Source organism: Haliotis rufescens, unplaced genomic scaffold (genome assembly GCF_023055435.1).
Source record: "Haliotis rufescens isolate VD_foot unplaced genomic scaffold, xgHalRufe1.0.p SCAF_6, whole genome shotgun sequence".
NCBI lineage: Eukaryota > Metazoa > Mollusca > Gastropoda > Lepetellida > Haliotidae > Haliotis > Haliotis rufescens.
The window spans coordinates 43498692-43517686 of record NW_025964334.1 but is presented as its reverse complement, the minus strand read 5'-3'; the positions used below and the strand labels follow the sequence as shown (position 1 = coordinate 43517686).

General features: G+C 39.8%; 2 protein-coding genes across 2 annotated transcripts in view; both read right to left on the bottom strand.

Annotated features, from left to right (window-relative positions):
• Nucleotides 1-803: 803 nt before the first annotated feature.
• Nucleotides 804-1931, bottom strand: LOC125374843 (SCAN domain-containing protein 3-like). The gene has a single exon (XM_048386514.1). It carries the CDS (start codon nucleotides 1929-1931, stop codon nucleotides 804-806), a length of 1128 nt encoding a protein of 375 aa, XP_048242471.1.
• A 10634-nt stretch (nucleotides 1932-12565) lies between these two features.
• LOC124114616 (resistance to inhibitors of cholinesterase protein 3-like) overlaps nucleotides 12566-18995 on the bottom strand; it is a 33489-nt gene continuing 27059 nt past the window's right edge. The window contains exon 6 of the mRNA XM_046475289.2: nucleotides 12566-17744. Coding sequence (XP_046331245.1) covers nucleotides 17256-17744 — 489 coding nt within the window. The 3' untranslated portion in view covers nucleotides 12566-17255. The remainder of the gene's footprint in view (nucleotides 17745-18995) is intronic.

Below are 18995 nucleotides of genomic sequence, written 5' to 3'. Positions count from 1 at the left end.
GGTTACTGGTTGAAGATGTCTCTGGGGTCGATAGCGGGGGTATCTTTAAACTCGATGAAGGATCGTTTAGAGCTGTTACCCTCGCGACGTACTTTCTTCGAAGTGACAATCTTGTCTCCTGCTTTGCGTTTTATAGCCTTAGTTCGTTTCTGAGCCGCCACGGCTCTCTGGACCACGTTCTGATTGGGTGACGTCATTGTTACGTTCAATTTAGAGTCGCGGCTGGGTGATACTTTGGCTAGGGGTGCGATGGGAATGATTCGCGACCTGGGTCGACCTTTGATCAGCTGTTTGCCCTGATGCTTACTTCCGCGATCTACTAAAAAGTCCACAAACTTCTTAGTGTCGGGAATGTACAGTTTCCGTTCCATCGTGCTTAAGTCAGAAAGGGATACCGTCGCAACACGAGTGATACGTTCACGGTCTCTTTTAGAAATGAATGCGATGTTCCTTCTGCACACTTTATATACACTTCGATTTCTGACGTATCTCTCACGATAACGGGTAAGTACCATGGCTGGTGAAAATAATAATTGGGTCCGTCTCTCAGATCAACTCGTCTCAATAAAGGTAGATAATTCTCACCCACGTGTGAACTGTCGCACAGATTACACAACACGTCAATGGTGGTATTATTGATATCTTTCAACTCGACTCGGCCTAGTTTCATTTCTAACAGAGCCACCATCCACATGCCCTCCAGTTTCAAATGTTGAGACAGTTTCACCCGGAAACGGTAAGGCGTGTTGTCCGGATAATACTCCCGGGAGTCTGCACTGTTAAACACGATGTATTTATCCATTTTACTTGTCCTTCACTTCGCTTGCTTCTACCCAGGAATCGAAACTGGATGGCCAGCCTGCCCACCTGACTAAATAGTACAATTTCCCTTTATCTTTCTTTTTCTTTAACACTTTTTCGATATCCCATGCGGCATCTAGATCTTTATCGACACGCTGTAATTCTTCTTCGTAAAAGCGTCCCTTTAAGAACTGGTCGTGAAAATCTTTCAGCGTGTATAAAGGAATACCCTGTCGTCGATAACGGGCTGCTACTTTAAATAACTCTTCCGTCCATCTCAAGTTGTGTTCCTTAGCGAAAGGTTTTCTCAAATAATTGATTCTCACGATATCCCCTATTTTATATTGAAAAGGACGGATCTTGTGTGTCATGTACGGTGATGGTTTCGTGTATAAATGATTCCATACTTTGACTTCATTTCGCTCATTCACATCTGCAGGAGCCCACTCGCCTAAACTTCTGTGTACGGTGTGATTGTAATTATACACTAGATCGGACAGCACGTCCACATAGCGCTCGGTGTTCTTGTGTGTCAGATACCTCGCTATGAGTGACCTCAACGTTCGAATGACTCTCTCGGCGTAATTCGCTTTAATGTCTTCGTTCTGAGTGACGAACAGTTTGATCGACTGGCGCTCTATAAAATCCTGGAATGCCCCTTTAAATTCCGTACCTTTGTCCACTCTGATGGTTTGTGGCTTGCGACCGTGCGACCAAATGTCTTTGAATGCCTCGACAGTGGACTCGGGTTTCTTGTTTTTTAAAGGGGCTACCCATAGATAGCGCGACAAAATGTCAATGGCTATCAGCACGTAACGTATACCATCGTTCACTTTAACGTAGCGACTCATGTCCATCAGATCGACATCCCACTGCTGATCTATTCGGTTGACGAGTACTCTGAGACGTTGAAATTTGCGTTTCACCGTCTTATGAAGCGTGTAAGCATCGTGCTTGTTCAATTCGGTTTTTACCTTGGACACGCTAACCGTTTTCCCACGTCTTTTTAAACTTTGTTGAAATTTGGAGGCACCGTAATACGCTCCCGGGGACTTGGGATTAAAGTAATAGCTCTCTAACTCTTTCTGACGAGACGACGACGACGGTGTTACACGTGACTTACCAGACATGTTTCTGTTTACCGAGGTAAACTCAACTGCGACCGCCCCATCCGCGCACACTCTCTTTATATACACAGCAATGATAAACAGACACATGCATTGTTCAATACTATTATTATTTATTACATACAAGGCAAACATGAGTGTACAGCTATTGAGATGCTACTTCGGATTATATACAACAGCATACCGTTCACCGGAATGCTCTTTCTAAATACAACATTTTCCATACACGGTCCTGTATGTCTTTTAACCAGTCACCCGTTTTGAAGTGAGTGTCCAGATGGTCCTTACACCGATACTGACAGATAGCGTGGGAAGACACGCTGCTTAAGCTTGGATCTTCGTGAATCAATCGAATCCATTGATCAATCACACGATCGTCATTCACCTCGTCTAAGGCTGTATTTATGTATTGGTGTATTTTGTGTTGGTCAGACAAGTCTTGACAAGTATGGTATTGACTGTCAGTTTGTTCAAACATGCAGCCGAAACACAGTTGGACGGCGAGTCGTTTGATAATTTTACACAGTTCCACAGTATAGCATAGCGTCAGTAACGACAACGTGTAGTCAGTGACTTCAACCGATTCCACTTCGTCTACGACGATAGCTTTCATCTTCTTAGTGATGATTCGTTTTAACTTCTTATCCTCGTTGGGGACTTTCATCTCGGCATCTTGTATACAATGTTCCCGATGTTGAAACCATCTAGACGACTGTATAACGACGGTTTCGTGAATCCGATCGGGTTCGCGTTGCACGTACTTCCAGGTGAAGAAAGTCATTCTGTCACTCGACATTCTATATAGGATGGAAGTTTTCTTTCTCGGCTAGCATGCAGGGAAGGATGCGACTCGTAAGGAAGTCTCATGCCTGAATGAAACAGTATGCGTGGTGTACTTTCTTTTTATATCTGTTATATTTAGAAAATGATATCACGATGCACTCGACGTATAGTCTGCACAGTCATAGTTCATTATAACGTACACATACTGCGTGGATTGTATGCCATACAGTCATCCAGTAGCGTCCTGACTTTGAGCAGCTGACGCCATTCTTCTTGCTTAAGAGCCATGCCTTTGCGCGTCGGTTTTACTTCCCGTTCGCCATCGGGTAGCCACCACTGCCGTATATCCACGACTTTGTTTGGCGAGTTCATGGTTAGGAAAACGTTACACCCTAGAGGTAGACAGAGAGAGTAATCTTCCTTGTTCAGGATTTGACTTAACGAGTCTGACACAGTCTTTTGAATAACCTTCAGCTGCGCCCATTGATCGAGAGATAAACAAATACCTGCCTTGGTGGGATACAGTATGCCTTCAGCACTCCATTCGTATTGACGAATGTCTATTTTCCACTCTCCACTCCAACGGGTAGCCTTGATGTAGCGACTACTGCCGATATGAAACATACTCTCTCTATGTTCTTCTGATGAACCCACTGCTTGCTTTGTGGTTCCCGTAGATGGACTTGTACTGCACGTTGCCATGACTCAAGGAAAGTGCTGTGATCTTCTAGGTAATAAGCGATAACACCGAGCAAAGTGAAAAGCATTCAGTGTGGTACGGAAGGCCTCTGCGCTGTAAATGATTCACTTTTGGTTCAAATCTGTTTCATATATTGCGGGCCTAGTCACGTGATGCACACGTGACGTGGTAGACGTGTTCAAACATGTCTAAACACGCGAGTCTATAGGAGAAAGTAATGTCATTATAGATATGAATAAACCTGCTTCGACATATTTTTCCAATGAAACATTTTCCTGGTCAAACATTTTTCCATGATAAACTCTGTTCTCTCTTCGAATTAAGGGTGAGTATTGTAAACATGAAATGTCTTATAGATGGCTTCCATCACTTTCCCAACAAACCTAGCTTCGTGCCGTGACACTGCTACATGTACTCATCAGTTTTTTTTGTTTTGTTTTTTTTATATTGAACATAGACATGGTTCTAACTATCTATTGTCAAAATAGCACGTTCTGAAGTAAAACTGTGCACATCATGTTACAGGGTTAAAACTCAAACCGCACGGTTTATTTATCATCGCGTTAAATGGAAACGCTAGCGTTGAAACATCAACTATGCAAGTCGGGACAGGGTTGAATAAGTGAACGCCCTCTATACAAATGGTTCACAATAGTTCGCAGCGCGGGGTGATTCGAAATCCGGCTGCCTTCAGCGTTATAGTCAATGCAGGGTGACGTGACTACCTCGTTCTTGCGCGCTAAATGTAATTAAACGACACTGCTAGCTTGCTGATTGTGTAGTCTTATCTATTTTATCTCTATGTATTTTTTTCCATACAGGTTGTCTAACGTTCATGGTGTACAACGTGTAGACCGTACAAGATGAATTTGATCCGTACATTTTTTTCCCTACATTACACGGTGTATATCGTGTTGACATAACCCGTCTCTATTGGGGTATGGTCGTACTTTCAAGACACACCCTGCATTCATCAAACCAGATCGCACGCTCTCGCGAGCGCGGGTTAAACGACGAGGCCACGTCAGTTGTCAAGCGCGCTCAATTCAAACTGGGCTGACGGGTACGGTCTGTCTATTCAAGGCAGCACGCTATACATTTAGCCCTATTCATAACCTTTTACTTTTGTTTTCTTATGAATTCTTTTCTGTCTTATAAACACACACCTTTCATTCCCCCTCACCTGTGACGTGCTGTTGATGCATGAGTCATCCTATCCGATCACGTGACTTGGATCAACCAATCACCTTCCCTATTTTCACTCAACCTCCCTCAACCAAAAAAGGTTCCTGCGGACCCGTTCTATACTACTCCTCTGTAAATCATAAACAGTCAATCGACTACAACCCATCATCCTTGCGACTTCAGCTACGGACGTTCCCGTCTGCAACATGCCAATGGCACGTTTACGTTGCCCATTTGAAAGGCGTGGCATGACAAATGGTCGTTAAGACTTTTTTTTCTTGTGTTTTTCTTTTTTTGTTAATGACTGCTAACAAATATGGCTGAAAACACGTGCGGTATTATGGCCACGTGACCAGTTGCACGTGAAAAAACACTTTTGCCACTATAGTGCTGTGCACATGATTTTTATCGATTCACCTGCACAAAAACGGGTGTTATCTGAAGACAATACGTGGCCATTACTTTTTAAATACACAATAAGGGCCCACAATGATAACTGGTCAAAATGTTAAAAAGTTTTTAATTTGGTTCAGTATATTTAGATATAGCAAATTATATGCCTTTCAAAGGTGGATCTTAAAGAAAAAAGCCATAATTTATGTAAAAAATAAAGGCGATGACTGTTTCAGAATGATGATAAGATCTGCATTGTTTCCAGCAGATTCTAAAATTGCAAATAGACCTAGCTATCCCCAAAACGATGGACTCAACCTTGCTGGTACAGACGAACCTACACCAATCTCGCAAATTGATAAGGCGGAAAAGCAAAATAATTTAGCTATAAATGTTTTCAGACATTCTCCTAAAGGAATTGTTGTACACAGGATAAGCTCCACTCCAGAACATATTCCAAGAATCAATTCATTTCTGATCGAAAAAGATGGTAAATATCATTATGCGTGGATAAAGAGTTTAAGCAGGCTATTATGCGATCAAACAAAACATGATGGGAAAAAATATTTCTGCGAAAGATGCCTGCATGGGTACAGCAGACACGATCTATTAGAAGCGCATAAAGAAGACTGCAGAGGTGTTGGACAGACCGCTATCAGGATTGATATGCCTAAAGAGGGAAAAAAATGTATTAAAATTTGAACATCATTGGAATCAAATGCCAGTACAGTACATAATTTACACTGACTTCGAAGCACTTATCAAACCTATAGAAAATACCTAACACAATACTACATACAAAACTCAAGAACATATTCCTTGTGGGTTTGGATATATAGTTGTAAGGTACGAGGGGTGTTCATTAAAGATTTCCCCTGACCCACTTCCGATGGACCTAGTGGAATGAAACTTGGCATAGGTATTAGTCTTTCTCCACATAGGAACCACCAAGAGTTACACACTTCTCCCATCGTTTTACGCAACTATGGAGACCTCGCTTGTAAAAGCCCTCATTTTGCGTCTCAAACCAGGACTTGACTTCGGAAGTCAGTGTTTCATCATCTGTGAAACGTTTTCCCTTCAAAAATGACTTCATGGTTGGAAAGAGGTGGAAGTCAGATGGTGCAAGGTCTGGAGAGTAAAGAGGATGTGAAAGGATTTCATAGCCACAGGACCGCGCTTCTGTCTGGGCAACATGAGAGTTGTGTACTGGAGCATTGTCTTGCAGGAGACGGACACCCTTGGTCAGCATGCCACGCCTCTTAAGCTTGATAGGGTCCTGCAATTTCCGCAGCAGTGAAGCATAATAAGCTTCTGTAATTGTGGTCCCCTTTGCCAAGAAATCCATCATCACTACTCTGTGCTGGTCCCAAAACATCGTGAGCATGACCTTGCATGCAGAGGGTTGGACACGTGCCTTCTTTGGGGGTGGTGACTCCACATGCTTCCATTGCATCGACTGAACTTTAGTCTCAGGATCATAGTGATGGACCCATGTTTCATCCTGTGGGATAAGTCTGTCAAAAAAAATTGCCTGTTTTTTTTGGCACATGTCCAAAAGATCCTTTGAGCAATTGACTTGTTCCTGCTTTTGGAAAGGTGTGAGCAACCTGGGAATCCATCGTGCAGACACTTTATGCATGTTCATATTGTCATGGATGAATTTTTCCACAGACCCTACACTGATCTTGACATCTTGTGCTAACTGGCGAACAGTTATACGTCGGTCTGCCAAAATGGCGGTCTCCACTTGATGGATAGAGTCCACATCAATGGCTGAATGGGGGCGACCAGGAATGGCAGCTGTTTCCACAGATGTCTGACCACACTTGAGCTGGCAATGCCAGTGTTTAACGTCATATTATGGGGCATCTTCCCCATAAGTTGCTTTCATTTCATCGAAAGTTTGTTTTGGTGTGCGACCTTTCAAATATAAAAACCTAATCACTGCTCAGTATTCTACTGGCTCCATTGTCACACCCTACTCGATCATAACACCTGTAAAAGTGGTAAGATAATAGTTTGTTTATAAGCCCTCCAATCATCCCTCGTCATACACATGGGTTTCTTACGCGATAAATTTTACCTGATTGTTCTCTCTTCATTTTGTAGATATTCTAGGAACTTTTCCGCCGCATCGGGACCTCTGTAAATCACGGGCCAGTTTGTTTTCCCATCATACGAGGGGTGTTCATTAAAGATTTCCCCTAAACCACTTAGGGTTATCATATTTGGTTGAAATTTCACACGTGTAATGATACATGTATCTATGGGTTATGTCTGAATTTGCAGCACCAAAGTCAACGACTTGTAATAAACCCCTGAATGGGGATTCCGTAAGAGATCATTATCACGTCACGGGTAATTATCGGGGAGCCGCGCATAACAAGTGTAACTTGACGTGCATTCCTAACAATATGGAAAAATATATATCATTCTCGTTGACTAAAACTATACATATACAGACAAGGGTTGGAAAGCCAGAACAAAGTACTGGTTTTCGATTCATAGACTCCGTACAATTTCTGTTATCTTCCCTGGACAATTTAGCTAATGCAAACAATCCCGATGACTTTGCAATACCAAATCAATATACTGATCAGATAACTTGTCATTTGTTGTTGAAAAATGGTGTATATCCTTACCAATATATGGATGATTGGTCTAGATTTGACGAAACTAAATTACCACCCCTTGAATCATTCTACAGTAACTTAACAGAATCTAAAATAACTGATGCCGATTATGAACACGCTATGATGGTATGGGATAAATTAGGTTGTAAGAATTTAAGTGATTATCATGATCTGATTCCGATGCGAATAAAGGGTACATACTAGAAGTTGACTTGGAATATCCAAAAGAGTTGCACAAAGACCATAACAGTTATCCGCTAGCTCCCGAAAGATTAATGGTTAATAAAGATTGGATGTCAGAATATCAACACTCCTTGATGGGTAATACAAGGTTAGCTAATGTAGAAAAACTCGTACCAAATTTGATGGATAAGACAAAATATATAGTTCACTATAGAAATCTCCAGTTATGTCTATCATTAGGCATGAAACTAAAGAAAATACACAGAGTTCTAAAGTTTGATCAAAGCCTTTGGATGGAGCCCTATAGAAGGCTGAACACAGATTTAAGAAAGATAGCTACCAGCGATTTCGAAAAGAATCTGTATAAGCTCATGAATAACTCGGTATTTGGTAAAACTATGGAGAATCTAAGGAAGCGTGTTGATGTTAAATTAGTCAGATCTAATGAGGAAGAAAGACTCAGGAAACTTATAGCCAGTCCGGCTTTTAACAGAAGCAAGATATTCGATAACGACTTAGCTGCACTACATATACAGAAGAGTAATATAAAATTCAACAGACCGGTGTACGTTGGTATGAGTATTCTTGACTTGTCAAAACACTTAATGTATGACTTTTATTACAACGAACTTAAGAAGCAATATGGCGATAGATGCGAGGTGTTATATACCGATACAGATTCTTTGTTGATGGAAATACAAACCGAGGATGTATATAAAGATGTGGCAGAAAAAACAGATATGTCCGACACGAGCGATTACCCAAAAGATAATCCACTGCACAGCGTAGTAAATAAAAAGGTGTTAGGTAAGATGAAAGATGAATGTGCTGGGACCCCTATTGCAGAGTATGTTGGATTAAGACCTAAGATGTATTCTATAAAGAAGTCCGATAATGGGGAGATAAGAAAAGCTAAGGGTGTTAAGAAGTATGTGGTGAAAAAGCATATCAAACACGAACAGTATAAAGAAGCATTATTCAATGGTAGAACATTCAAACACGAGATGAACACTTTAAGAAGTGTCAATCACAGCATATATGGATTAAGAATGAACAAGACATCATTATCCCCCTTAGATACAAAGAGATGGATAAGGATGGTGTAACTACCTATGCTTATGATTATGGTGGTAATACTGTATCGTTGGGAACTATGAGCAACTCTTCTCGTACAAATCCCCTGCCCGGTCCATCTTTAAGATAATAAAGAATAGGCTCTCCTTCTTTCATAACCAACCGACTAATGGTATATATCTGAAGGGACCAAATCGATCACCGGGCTTGTATAAATATCTTACACTTACTCTATCAGGATGTTTTTGTTCTTTGCCTCTCCTCGGTGCTGAAGTCACTGATTTCATTTTAATCGCATCGGATGGTTTTCCCGATTAATCTTGTTACTTCATTTTTCAGCGCTGATACAACAGCTGATAATCGTGTCAACCATTCGGATGATCTAAATCGATCCGATTTCATTTCAATCCCATACTGATATCCAAACGAACGTTCCGCTAATGTCCGGTTAAATCTTTCAACGATAGCTTGACTACGGTGGGCCTCTTTTTCACCATGCCTGATTTCGACATCCTGCTTTGTTAATAGTTTAGTTACTGATCACATAAACTCGCGAGTAGGATCTACTTGAAATAACTTGGGCCATTTTAGAGGTCTGCGTTTATTTATGCGGCTCTGTGCATTAGCTATTTCTGTTGAATCTTTCGAGGTTAATGGTTCAGCCTCCTTGTAGCGACTTGCCACATCCACTACGGTTAAAGCGCATTTATATGTTTTGCGTCTTACCTTATCATGGGGAAGAAACAAGAGGTCAGCCTGATGAACTTCATTCATTGTAAAAATATCAAACTTCTTCCTTGGGATATAACGCGGTGCCAGTAAGTATATTTGCCACATCGCTTGTTTCTTTAGCCAATCCTTGGCCACATCTTAAGATACATTAGCCGCAGTGGCTAATTTTTGTATTGCTCCTATACCTTTCCAATATCCTTGTGGGCTATAGTAAATTGTATCCATTATTAATTAATATTGATGATTCTTTTAATACGAATCATGACGATCGTTGAATCGCATCATCATTTTTGCATAAAAAATTCCCTCTGTAGTAGTAGTATAGGTATATAAATCTGGCTCCAGTGGAGTTGCGGCAGAACTGTCATTACTTATATTACTGATTGACCTTCTGAGTGACTTTTGTAATAAATTTTAAATGAAAGTGAACAAAGATAAACAAAAAGTCATTGTATTTAGAAGCGGGGCACGGTAAGGAGCCCAGAGAAGTGGCAGTACCTCAATATAAGTGTCTCCATGTGTGTTCTCATTGAATTTATCATTGAGTACATTTGTCACAAGCAAGAAAAGCATCCTTCATCCGTAAACACAACATTGATATTGAGTAGTCATCGTTCCTGTTTAATGGAATGGTAGTACCAATCTTCACCTATGGCTCAAATATATGGGATACCAGAATTCTGAGAAAATTCACCTATTTTTTTGTAAACAGATACTAGGTGTTGGTAGTAAAACAAGCAATGAAGTTGTACTCAACCAGGTTGGAAGAATTCCTCTAGCAGTTCACTGTATGAAGAGATGTATTTCATACTGGAGAGAGAGAGAGAGAGAGAGAGAGAGAGAGAGAGAGAGAGAGAGAGATATAGATAGATAGATAGATAGATATAGATAGATAATTATCTATCTATCATGCTTGTGTGTTTGGGGTTGTTGTTTAATATCCTGTATTGGGAATAACATGTACACATACATACACGCGCACACGCACACGCACACGCACACGCACACGCACAGATAAGAGAAGTAATCATGCTTGTGTGTTTGGGGATGTTGTTAACTATCCTGTTTTGGGAATAACATTGTATCTAGCGAGCTAAATACAGAGTGTTCATTCCTAATGCAGGATATTTACCATCCCCAAACACACAAGCGTGATAACCTCTTTATCATATGATGTCATTCTTCAATTCTGTGCTCAAAAATCTCTTTCCATCTCACACAAACATTACCAAAACACTGCAAGTTTTCCTGGAATGTGCGCATTAATGTGTATTATGTCAGAGGATAAATGATGTGCAAGTCGGGCAATTCCAACTGAACCTGTTTCTTATACAGTGGCGTAACTCCATATATGCAAAACAATTGCCTACACAAATTGTTTTTACTTGCCTTTCGCAGCAATCCACGTCTGTCCAATAGAGCTACTGCCCTTTATCAAAGTGAAGCTTCCCAACCCTAGTCTGAGACGTCAGTGCCACAGTCAGATGTTGTTAACAGTCGGCCTCTCCTAACGTTACAAAGTGCAGTCAGATGTACACAGTGCAAAATTGTTTTTCAATTTATATCTCCAAAGTTGCCAAAACTTGGAAAATGCCTTAGCTACGTCACAGTTAGACACTGATCTTCAGTATATCAGACTATTCTTTTCATAATGATTATCCCAGGATTTTCTCCAGATTCCCGATGGTTAATTTGATCGCCTTAATAAACAGTGAAAGTAGTCCCTCCCTTTGATATTTGCACCTTATGACCCCAACGGATATCGTTTGTATCTTGCCGAGACACCTACCCATGATATGATAAACATATATACTTGTACATACACACATATTGTGTTGTATTTATGTCCGTACATGGACTGTTGTGGACTGTGTCTTGATATGTGTGTATAATATTTATAGGGACATAGTTGAATTATGTACTAACACAATGTGTTATGTGAACTAAGGGCTGGATGGCCTACAATCTGAATAAACATTGATACATGCTATAAGAAAAGGTGACAGAGTGTCTGCACAGTACACATTTGCGAGATATCAACATTTGCGAGATATCAACATTTGCGAGCCAACCTGGGAAAAGAAGGCGAGGTGAGGTGAAATTGGGTTTAACGTCACGTCTAAGATTATTGCACTTATATAGCAACGTGCATGCACGTGCTCGTGTGTGTGGCTGCTTGTACTAGTCCGGACTGATGCCGATTTATAGTGCTAGCCCACTGAGATACCTACCGCAGTTTAACATGAATACCCCACTCAGACACAGTATACTGACTCCGAGCCGACCAGTCCTTGTTTTAGCCCCTTAATGCCGAGCGCCAGACAGGGTAACAACAAGTACCATCTTTTGACCTCTTTTGGTATGACGCGGCCGGGGATTGAATCCCGGACCTTCCGCTCTCTGGGCGGACGCTCTACCACTAGACCACGGAGGCGGTCGGGAAAAGTAGGAAATCTGTCAGTATAAGAATACTAATCATAAAACTAGCCTTGAGTTTTTTGTGACTTTAGACAATAATTTGTGACATTTTAAAAGAAAAAATTGACCCATCAGAATTGTTGCAGACACCAAACATGTAAACATAGATTTGTCATATACAATGTTTTGATGTATGCAGATAGTATGCATTACATAATGCCTGAGTTATGCATGAGAATTTGGATAGGGGAGGTTAAGATATCCGGAAACCTATTTGTTGGGACAATATTTGAGAAAAGACAGGAATGAGGTCATGAATATCTGTCTGAAGTGTGTGGTGCAGCAGTGATCAAATGTGAGAAAAACATATTAAGCAGCCCTCCTGATCACTGTCGCTCAGATCATTTTACCTTTGATCCATGCTAAAAGAAATTTCCTAGACACTAAACGTGAGTGCGAGGGACATAATGCTGCTTTGAACTGAGCATGTCCGAATTTGTAAGTGCTTATTCAATAAATAACAAACACATATGTATTGTAAAGACATTCATAGAACTATGAATAAATACAACTTGTAAAGGTAACAAGGATTGTTATCAGATAACTACCACAGTAAAGTTTATACCACGACCTTCCCATGACAGGTTTTTCCATTTCCTGTCATACAAGTGTCATAATTTATGAAATCCAAGTCCAAGCTAATCAGATTCTTACACAATATTTTATTTTGGTAAAAAAAGGAGCAATAAGGCTGTGTAGCTCACCTGATATTTTGGAACATCAAAAGGTCCTACAAGAAGATGAGTTAATGCACACAAAAAAACATTTTCTACACAACATATATCCAGTAACTCTTTTGACAGATAACCCATGCTTGCCATAAAAGGCGACTAAGGGGATCAGGTGGTCAGGCTCGCTGACTTGGTTTGAAGCATGCCATCAATGGATTGTCTGGTCCAGACTTGATTATTTACAGACACATCTTATTTGGCCTCTGGGCATACCACATATTGCTGCTAATCAACATTGTATGAAGACACATAAAGAAGAGAAAATTTTGGGACAAAATTATGTGATTGAGACACCACAGGTGAGTGACAAGGTAACAGAGATTCAGGAAATATAGTCAAAATCAAATAAACATGTTAAGGTAAACAAAACGGAAACACGCAAAAATAAATAATTTATTCCTCATACACAAAACAACTTTATTTTATGCTGCTGTCTGCAACATATTGCATTCAAACTTTGTTTTGAAAATGGATATGCCATGAAAGCCCTGTAATTGCCTTCTTCAATACACATTGCAAGTAAATTATATAAACATAAATATGTTCATTTAGAGTTGGAAAAAGAACCTGTTACAAACTTCCAAGAAACAATGACCTATTGTGGAATACATGTAGTACCGGTATGTAGACAAGTGTTTTGCTTGTGGAACGCTGCACTCACCAATATTCCAGCTATATGACTGAATAAATAACCAAGTCTGGACCAGACTTCCAATAACTGGCTGTGTGCATTAGATTCATCTGTATGCCTGAATCCATAATAGAACAGAAAAGTCCTCAAAGTGAACCATGTTTTCATGTGATAATGGTGGTAAATGTACCTGGCATATACTGATAAATTTGCATTAACTTGAATTTTGGAGATGGAGCCTTGTAGAGAAAAGGCATTGAATTTTAACACTGAAATCCTGTACAAACCCTGTATAATGAGCAACATACCACAATTTGTGTCTCATCATTAAAAGAAAATTGCCTACCTAACTTCAGCTTCACCAGTTTAGCAGTTTCAGAGATGTGCACACATCTGCGAGTGCACAGAAGGTAGGACATGCTCAAAGTGGCCAAATAAAGGTCAATATTTAAATATCACAAAAAGCAGGACATATATGTCAAGCTTAACTACAATCTAGACATTACTCTGCTGTCCTGATGGTCATACTGAGCATCTCATGTGCACCTCTTGAGATGTTATCTCTGGTGGGAACAAGCATGCCAAGTTCCTACTTCACTGTTTCTTAGGACTTAGGAGATGAGGTTACCAGGTACTGAAGACAGACAAGCAGACCATGACTAAAGCTCATTTGGCTTTGGGTCAGGTGAGCTTAACATCCATTAACTCCATTAAATCATCACATCTACTTCACATATGTTAAAACAGTATTACAGTCTTTCAAACAGATTTCCTAAGACAGACAATCAACTTTGTTAACAAATCCTAAATAACAGTACATTCACACACATTATCTTTCTTATACACATTTATAAAAAATACATCCACTTCTAGCAGTTTAATATGATCTTATCCTAGCAACATGTTGCCCTGTTCATACACTGTCATTATAACATCAGCAACACAAAGGACCAAGATGTGGCTCATACATAAATAGTAAAATATTTAGGCAATGACATTCTGCAAGGATGTGCCAAAGTCTGCTAACGAACTGTTAGTCTACAACCAATATAAGGCTTTATTTGGATCATAGATCTGCCTGCATAGGTGTTGAAGCAAACATGATAATGCCAATCCACTGGTGCACACCAGTCATATTCTGAGTGAGCTGAAAGATATACATTTATATTAGCCATGGAGGAAAATGTGGCTGTCTTAAGTTCTCAATACTTTGAGTATCATTTGGCTGTGTAATATGGTCTGTTGGATTTGAAAGACAGTATGACATCAATATGTCTTCAAAGGAACATAAAAGAACAATGCCATGATGACAAACGTGTGACAAACATAGTGATGCTATGCAAGGTATCACAACAACTAGCAGACAATCGAGTAAAAAATTCTTCTATTTTCAAAACATAGTAAAAAATGACCAAAGTTAAGAATTAAGTCTAAGAGAAAGACATACTTGACACTTGTTACTTAAGAAACTAAATCCTTGTTGTAAATTATTAAACTTGAGTGCACTTATAGTACTACATGTCCTACCAATTTCAGCAGTCTTGGCATTGTGATTTCAGCATCGTCCTTCATATCCTCATTGAACCACAACAAAACTTAGTCATTTTACGGTCACTTACTCACTTGTGGTTCTGTAGGGACATTCTTATTTTTTCCCCCAGAGTTCTCTTTTGGAGCTAGACAATCTCTTCAGCTGTTTCAGGACAGAGAACAAAAGTTACCAATCAGAAGGAGACCATGCACCATAAGGTTGCTAAGACCCTCATAAAGGTATACTGCTCATTCCTTGCCAGCCAGCCAGGTAGTGCTGCACTGTCAGTCTGCAGCAGCTGCACGTGTGCCTGTGTGGGTTGGGCATGAAGTAAAGGGATCAAATCGTGAATATGAAGAAATACATATTTGTTTCTCTGCATTATTTTTTGTACATAATAATAAAAACCATAGCCCCAAAACTTACCAATGCTGGATCCGTCATAGCAAGTGTTAGCTTTATTATTGGCTAGATCTACCAAGGGTGAGAAGAAGGTTTTATTTGGGATGTGATTTAGAGAAATAATAGATAAGTGATAATTAGGAGATAAACATACTATGTTGTCAAAGTGAAGCATGGGTACCTGTATATTTAGCACTGCACTAAATTGAATTTGAACATGAACAGAACATGCAATTAAATGTACAGGTCAATTAGTTCAACATTGTAAGCACAGTGTGTTTATCTTCATTTTACAATGACAAAAAGTAATGTGAACTCTTTGGTGTTAGCCACGACATTGAGTGGGTTGAGTTCAATATTTTGAGTGGGTTATCGTATTGAATTCATGAACCACTGATAATAAACAAAGTTTGGGGCTGTATATACTCAAATTGTTTGTTTCCAAGTGTATACCTTATTTGCACATAAAACAGGCACTGAAAGTGTTTAGCACAGCAACTTCCTTAGCCTACATGAAGAGTGCACCCCTAAAGAAAACTAAGCGAAATTCACAAGCTCCTTACATCACATATCAATATTATGGCGTCACACCACACATTGTGATGCAGAACATTTGACATCACAGTCGGTTGTAGAAAGACACCAAATGGCTACCCCTCTGTGTTCCCAAAACTCAAAATACACTCGTTTAGTCCATTTCTATTGTGTTTTTCTGCCTAAAATGTTTTTCCACACATAATTGTACGTATAATTATTTAAAAATGCCTTCCGACAAAGATTGAGAAAGAAATACTTTTCTACAAATATTACCTTCCATGGTGACACAGGCTTTAAATCGTCTGTTTCAATAAGAGATGGTTATCGTGATTTGATACCTCTCATTAACCAATCAGAATCGAGTAACTTAAAAATTCATGGCAGCATAATGTTTACTGGGAATTGTTCATATTGCACATCTTGTTCTATTCACATCACAAACAAGTCAAACAGACATAGTTCCTCACCACCTAGAACCACAACTACTACAATGCTACTAAAAGAAGCAGGAACACAACTTTGGCAATCTGCAACGTATCTGGCTAATTGGATAAACAGGACAGGATGGTACTTATTAATATAGTCATCTCACTTAGCAAGACAACCTCTAGAGATGACACACATGGGTCCTCTGTGTACAAGCTGAAGGCCTGTAACATGACCATGAGATTCTGTAAAATATTGCACAAGCACAAATACTAAAAGTTTAAAAAACATTGAGCTATAATTGTCATTGTATTCGGTTATCAATGTCCATACATGGCCTTAATCGACATTATAGTTCCAAATAGTTTCATTTCTTGCTGGTTTTTGTTTGACATCAGTGACATTTTCTTAGAAGTATTATTCATAGACTGATTAGATTACAAGACTTGACTTCATAAAGAACCTAACAGGCGAGTCATGTATCGTTTAAATCAGCTGTATACTTGTAGATCTAGTCTAAAGGGCTCAACCCTTTCATCTATCAAATTAACCAGCAGTGACTACTATCAGAGGTAACATATTAGGTTAAGAAGGAATACAGTTGTAGTAACATCGTCAGTTCCAAATGAAATTCCTGGAAACCACAATCTAAATCACACCTGCACATTTGAACATGTACTGTGTAGCTTCCAATTAATCCTTCATCATTCAAATCTTGAAACAGTGTATATGGAGGGTGCACCCCTAATGATTGAAGTGTCTTGGTGTGTCCAGGCCATAATGATTTCATACTTTCTGGGCTGTTTGTTGGGTTTTATTTTGTCACTTGATTAGTTCAAAAACTGATGTGTTTACAAACGAACTTGGGAAATAATTAATGGGTGACATTCAAGGCTTTACTGGCTTCATTGTGGGTGAGGCTGAGGTACTTGACGATGACGCACATTCTTCTCATCTGAATCCTCTCTGCTCTGTAGTATTACATCTTCCCCCTCCTTGTTCTCTTCCTTCTCCTTGTTCTCTTCCTTCTCCTTGTTCTCTTCCCCCTCCTTGTTCTCATCCCCCTCCTTGTTCTCTTCCCCCTCCTTGTTCTCCCCCCCCTCCTTGTTCTCTTCCCTCTCCTTGTTCTCTTCCTCTGTGTTACCATCCTTTCCAAGTTGTGAGTTTCCTCCTTCACAGTGTGACTGCATTTTGTCTCCTATTTCAGGTGTTGTGGGACAGTGGCCAGCTTCCTCCACCCCTACACTGTCCACTCCATCAGTATCAGGAGCACCAGCATTGCTCTCCGTTGATGTCTCCTGGTCTTTCTCACTCTTGCTCATCTTTCCACCTTTGTTGACAATCTCATAACTGTCAATATCTTGGCTTGAGTCTTGAGATTTGCCTTTCTGCTCCTAAATATGAGGAAATCAAACAATAATTATCATTTTTACTGGTAATATGTCTAAGAATACTACCTCTACAAGGAACTTGATGATAGCATGTATAGCATAATATATTTGCATAGAAAAAAATCACACCCCTCTATACATATAGACAAGGAGTGACACCAGCCATCTTGGTCCTTTTTCAAGATTTAGCATTCGGTTCAATTCACAGCTCGCTTGAAATATCCTTATCTCGTATTTGTCCGATTTGGTTGGTTGGTTTGGTGTTTACTGGTTGTTTAACCCCACACTCAGCAATATTCCAGCTTTATAATCGAGTCTGGACCAGACATTCCAGTGATTAATATCATGAGCATCGATCCTCGCAATTGGGATCGATGACATGTATCCTCCAAGTCAGTGAGCCTGACCACTCAATCCCGTTAGTCGCCTCTTATGACAAGCATAGTCAAGGACAAGGAAAAGGTGGCCTGAAATTATGGCACAAATTATGACGTTTGCTATGTTCAAGCCTGTGAAGTTCCATCATTTCTAGACACCTTTTCCTTGTTTACATCAGCGGCGAAGCTTAGGGTTGAGATCTGATGGTTGTTTCCAAATAAATATGAGGTAAGGTGACCAAAGATGAACACAGTGGTGTAGCCTTGCGTTTGTTTAGCAAGTACCAATAGGTTCAAATAAGTGACATTCATATTTCATGTGATATCGAGCTGTGAATAAGGACAAGATGGCAGGTGTAACTCCTTGTCCTTATATATGGAAGGGTGTGATATTTTCTATACGAATGTATTATGCTATACACGCTATCATCAAGCGCCTGTGTACCTCTATTACATCATTGCCAATAATCCTGTATTTTGGCTGTCATCACACTTCAAAAATCTTTATATTTTTAACAGGTGTCCTCTTAACTGTCAGTTATCCTCAATCAGTCATTTGGATAACAGTCTTCTATTTGCCAATGGTCCTACACATGCTTAAGACAGGAAACCTTAACTTCTCTCCAATAATCAAACATCAACCTAAATGCAGATAATTCGGGAAGTGGGTGAGATTACTCCTGATGTAAGAGAAGTAGCACTCTTGGAATTATTAACAATTATTGTTTAATAATTCCTGCGAATTCCTTATATCTATTACATCATTGCCAGAATATACTAGAGAGACCTGCAGCTTCTGACATCTAGTAATCCTTAGATAGTATGTACTCTCGAATGACCTAATAAGGTGTAAATTAGAAGGCGTTATGAATGTGCA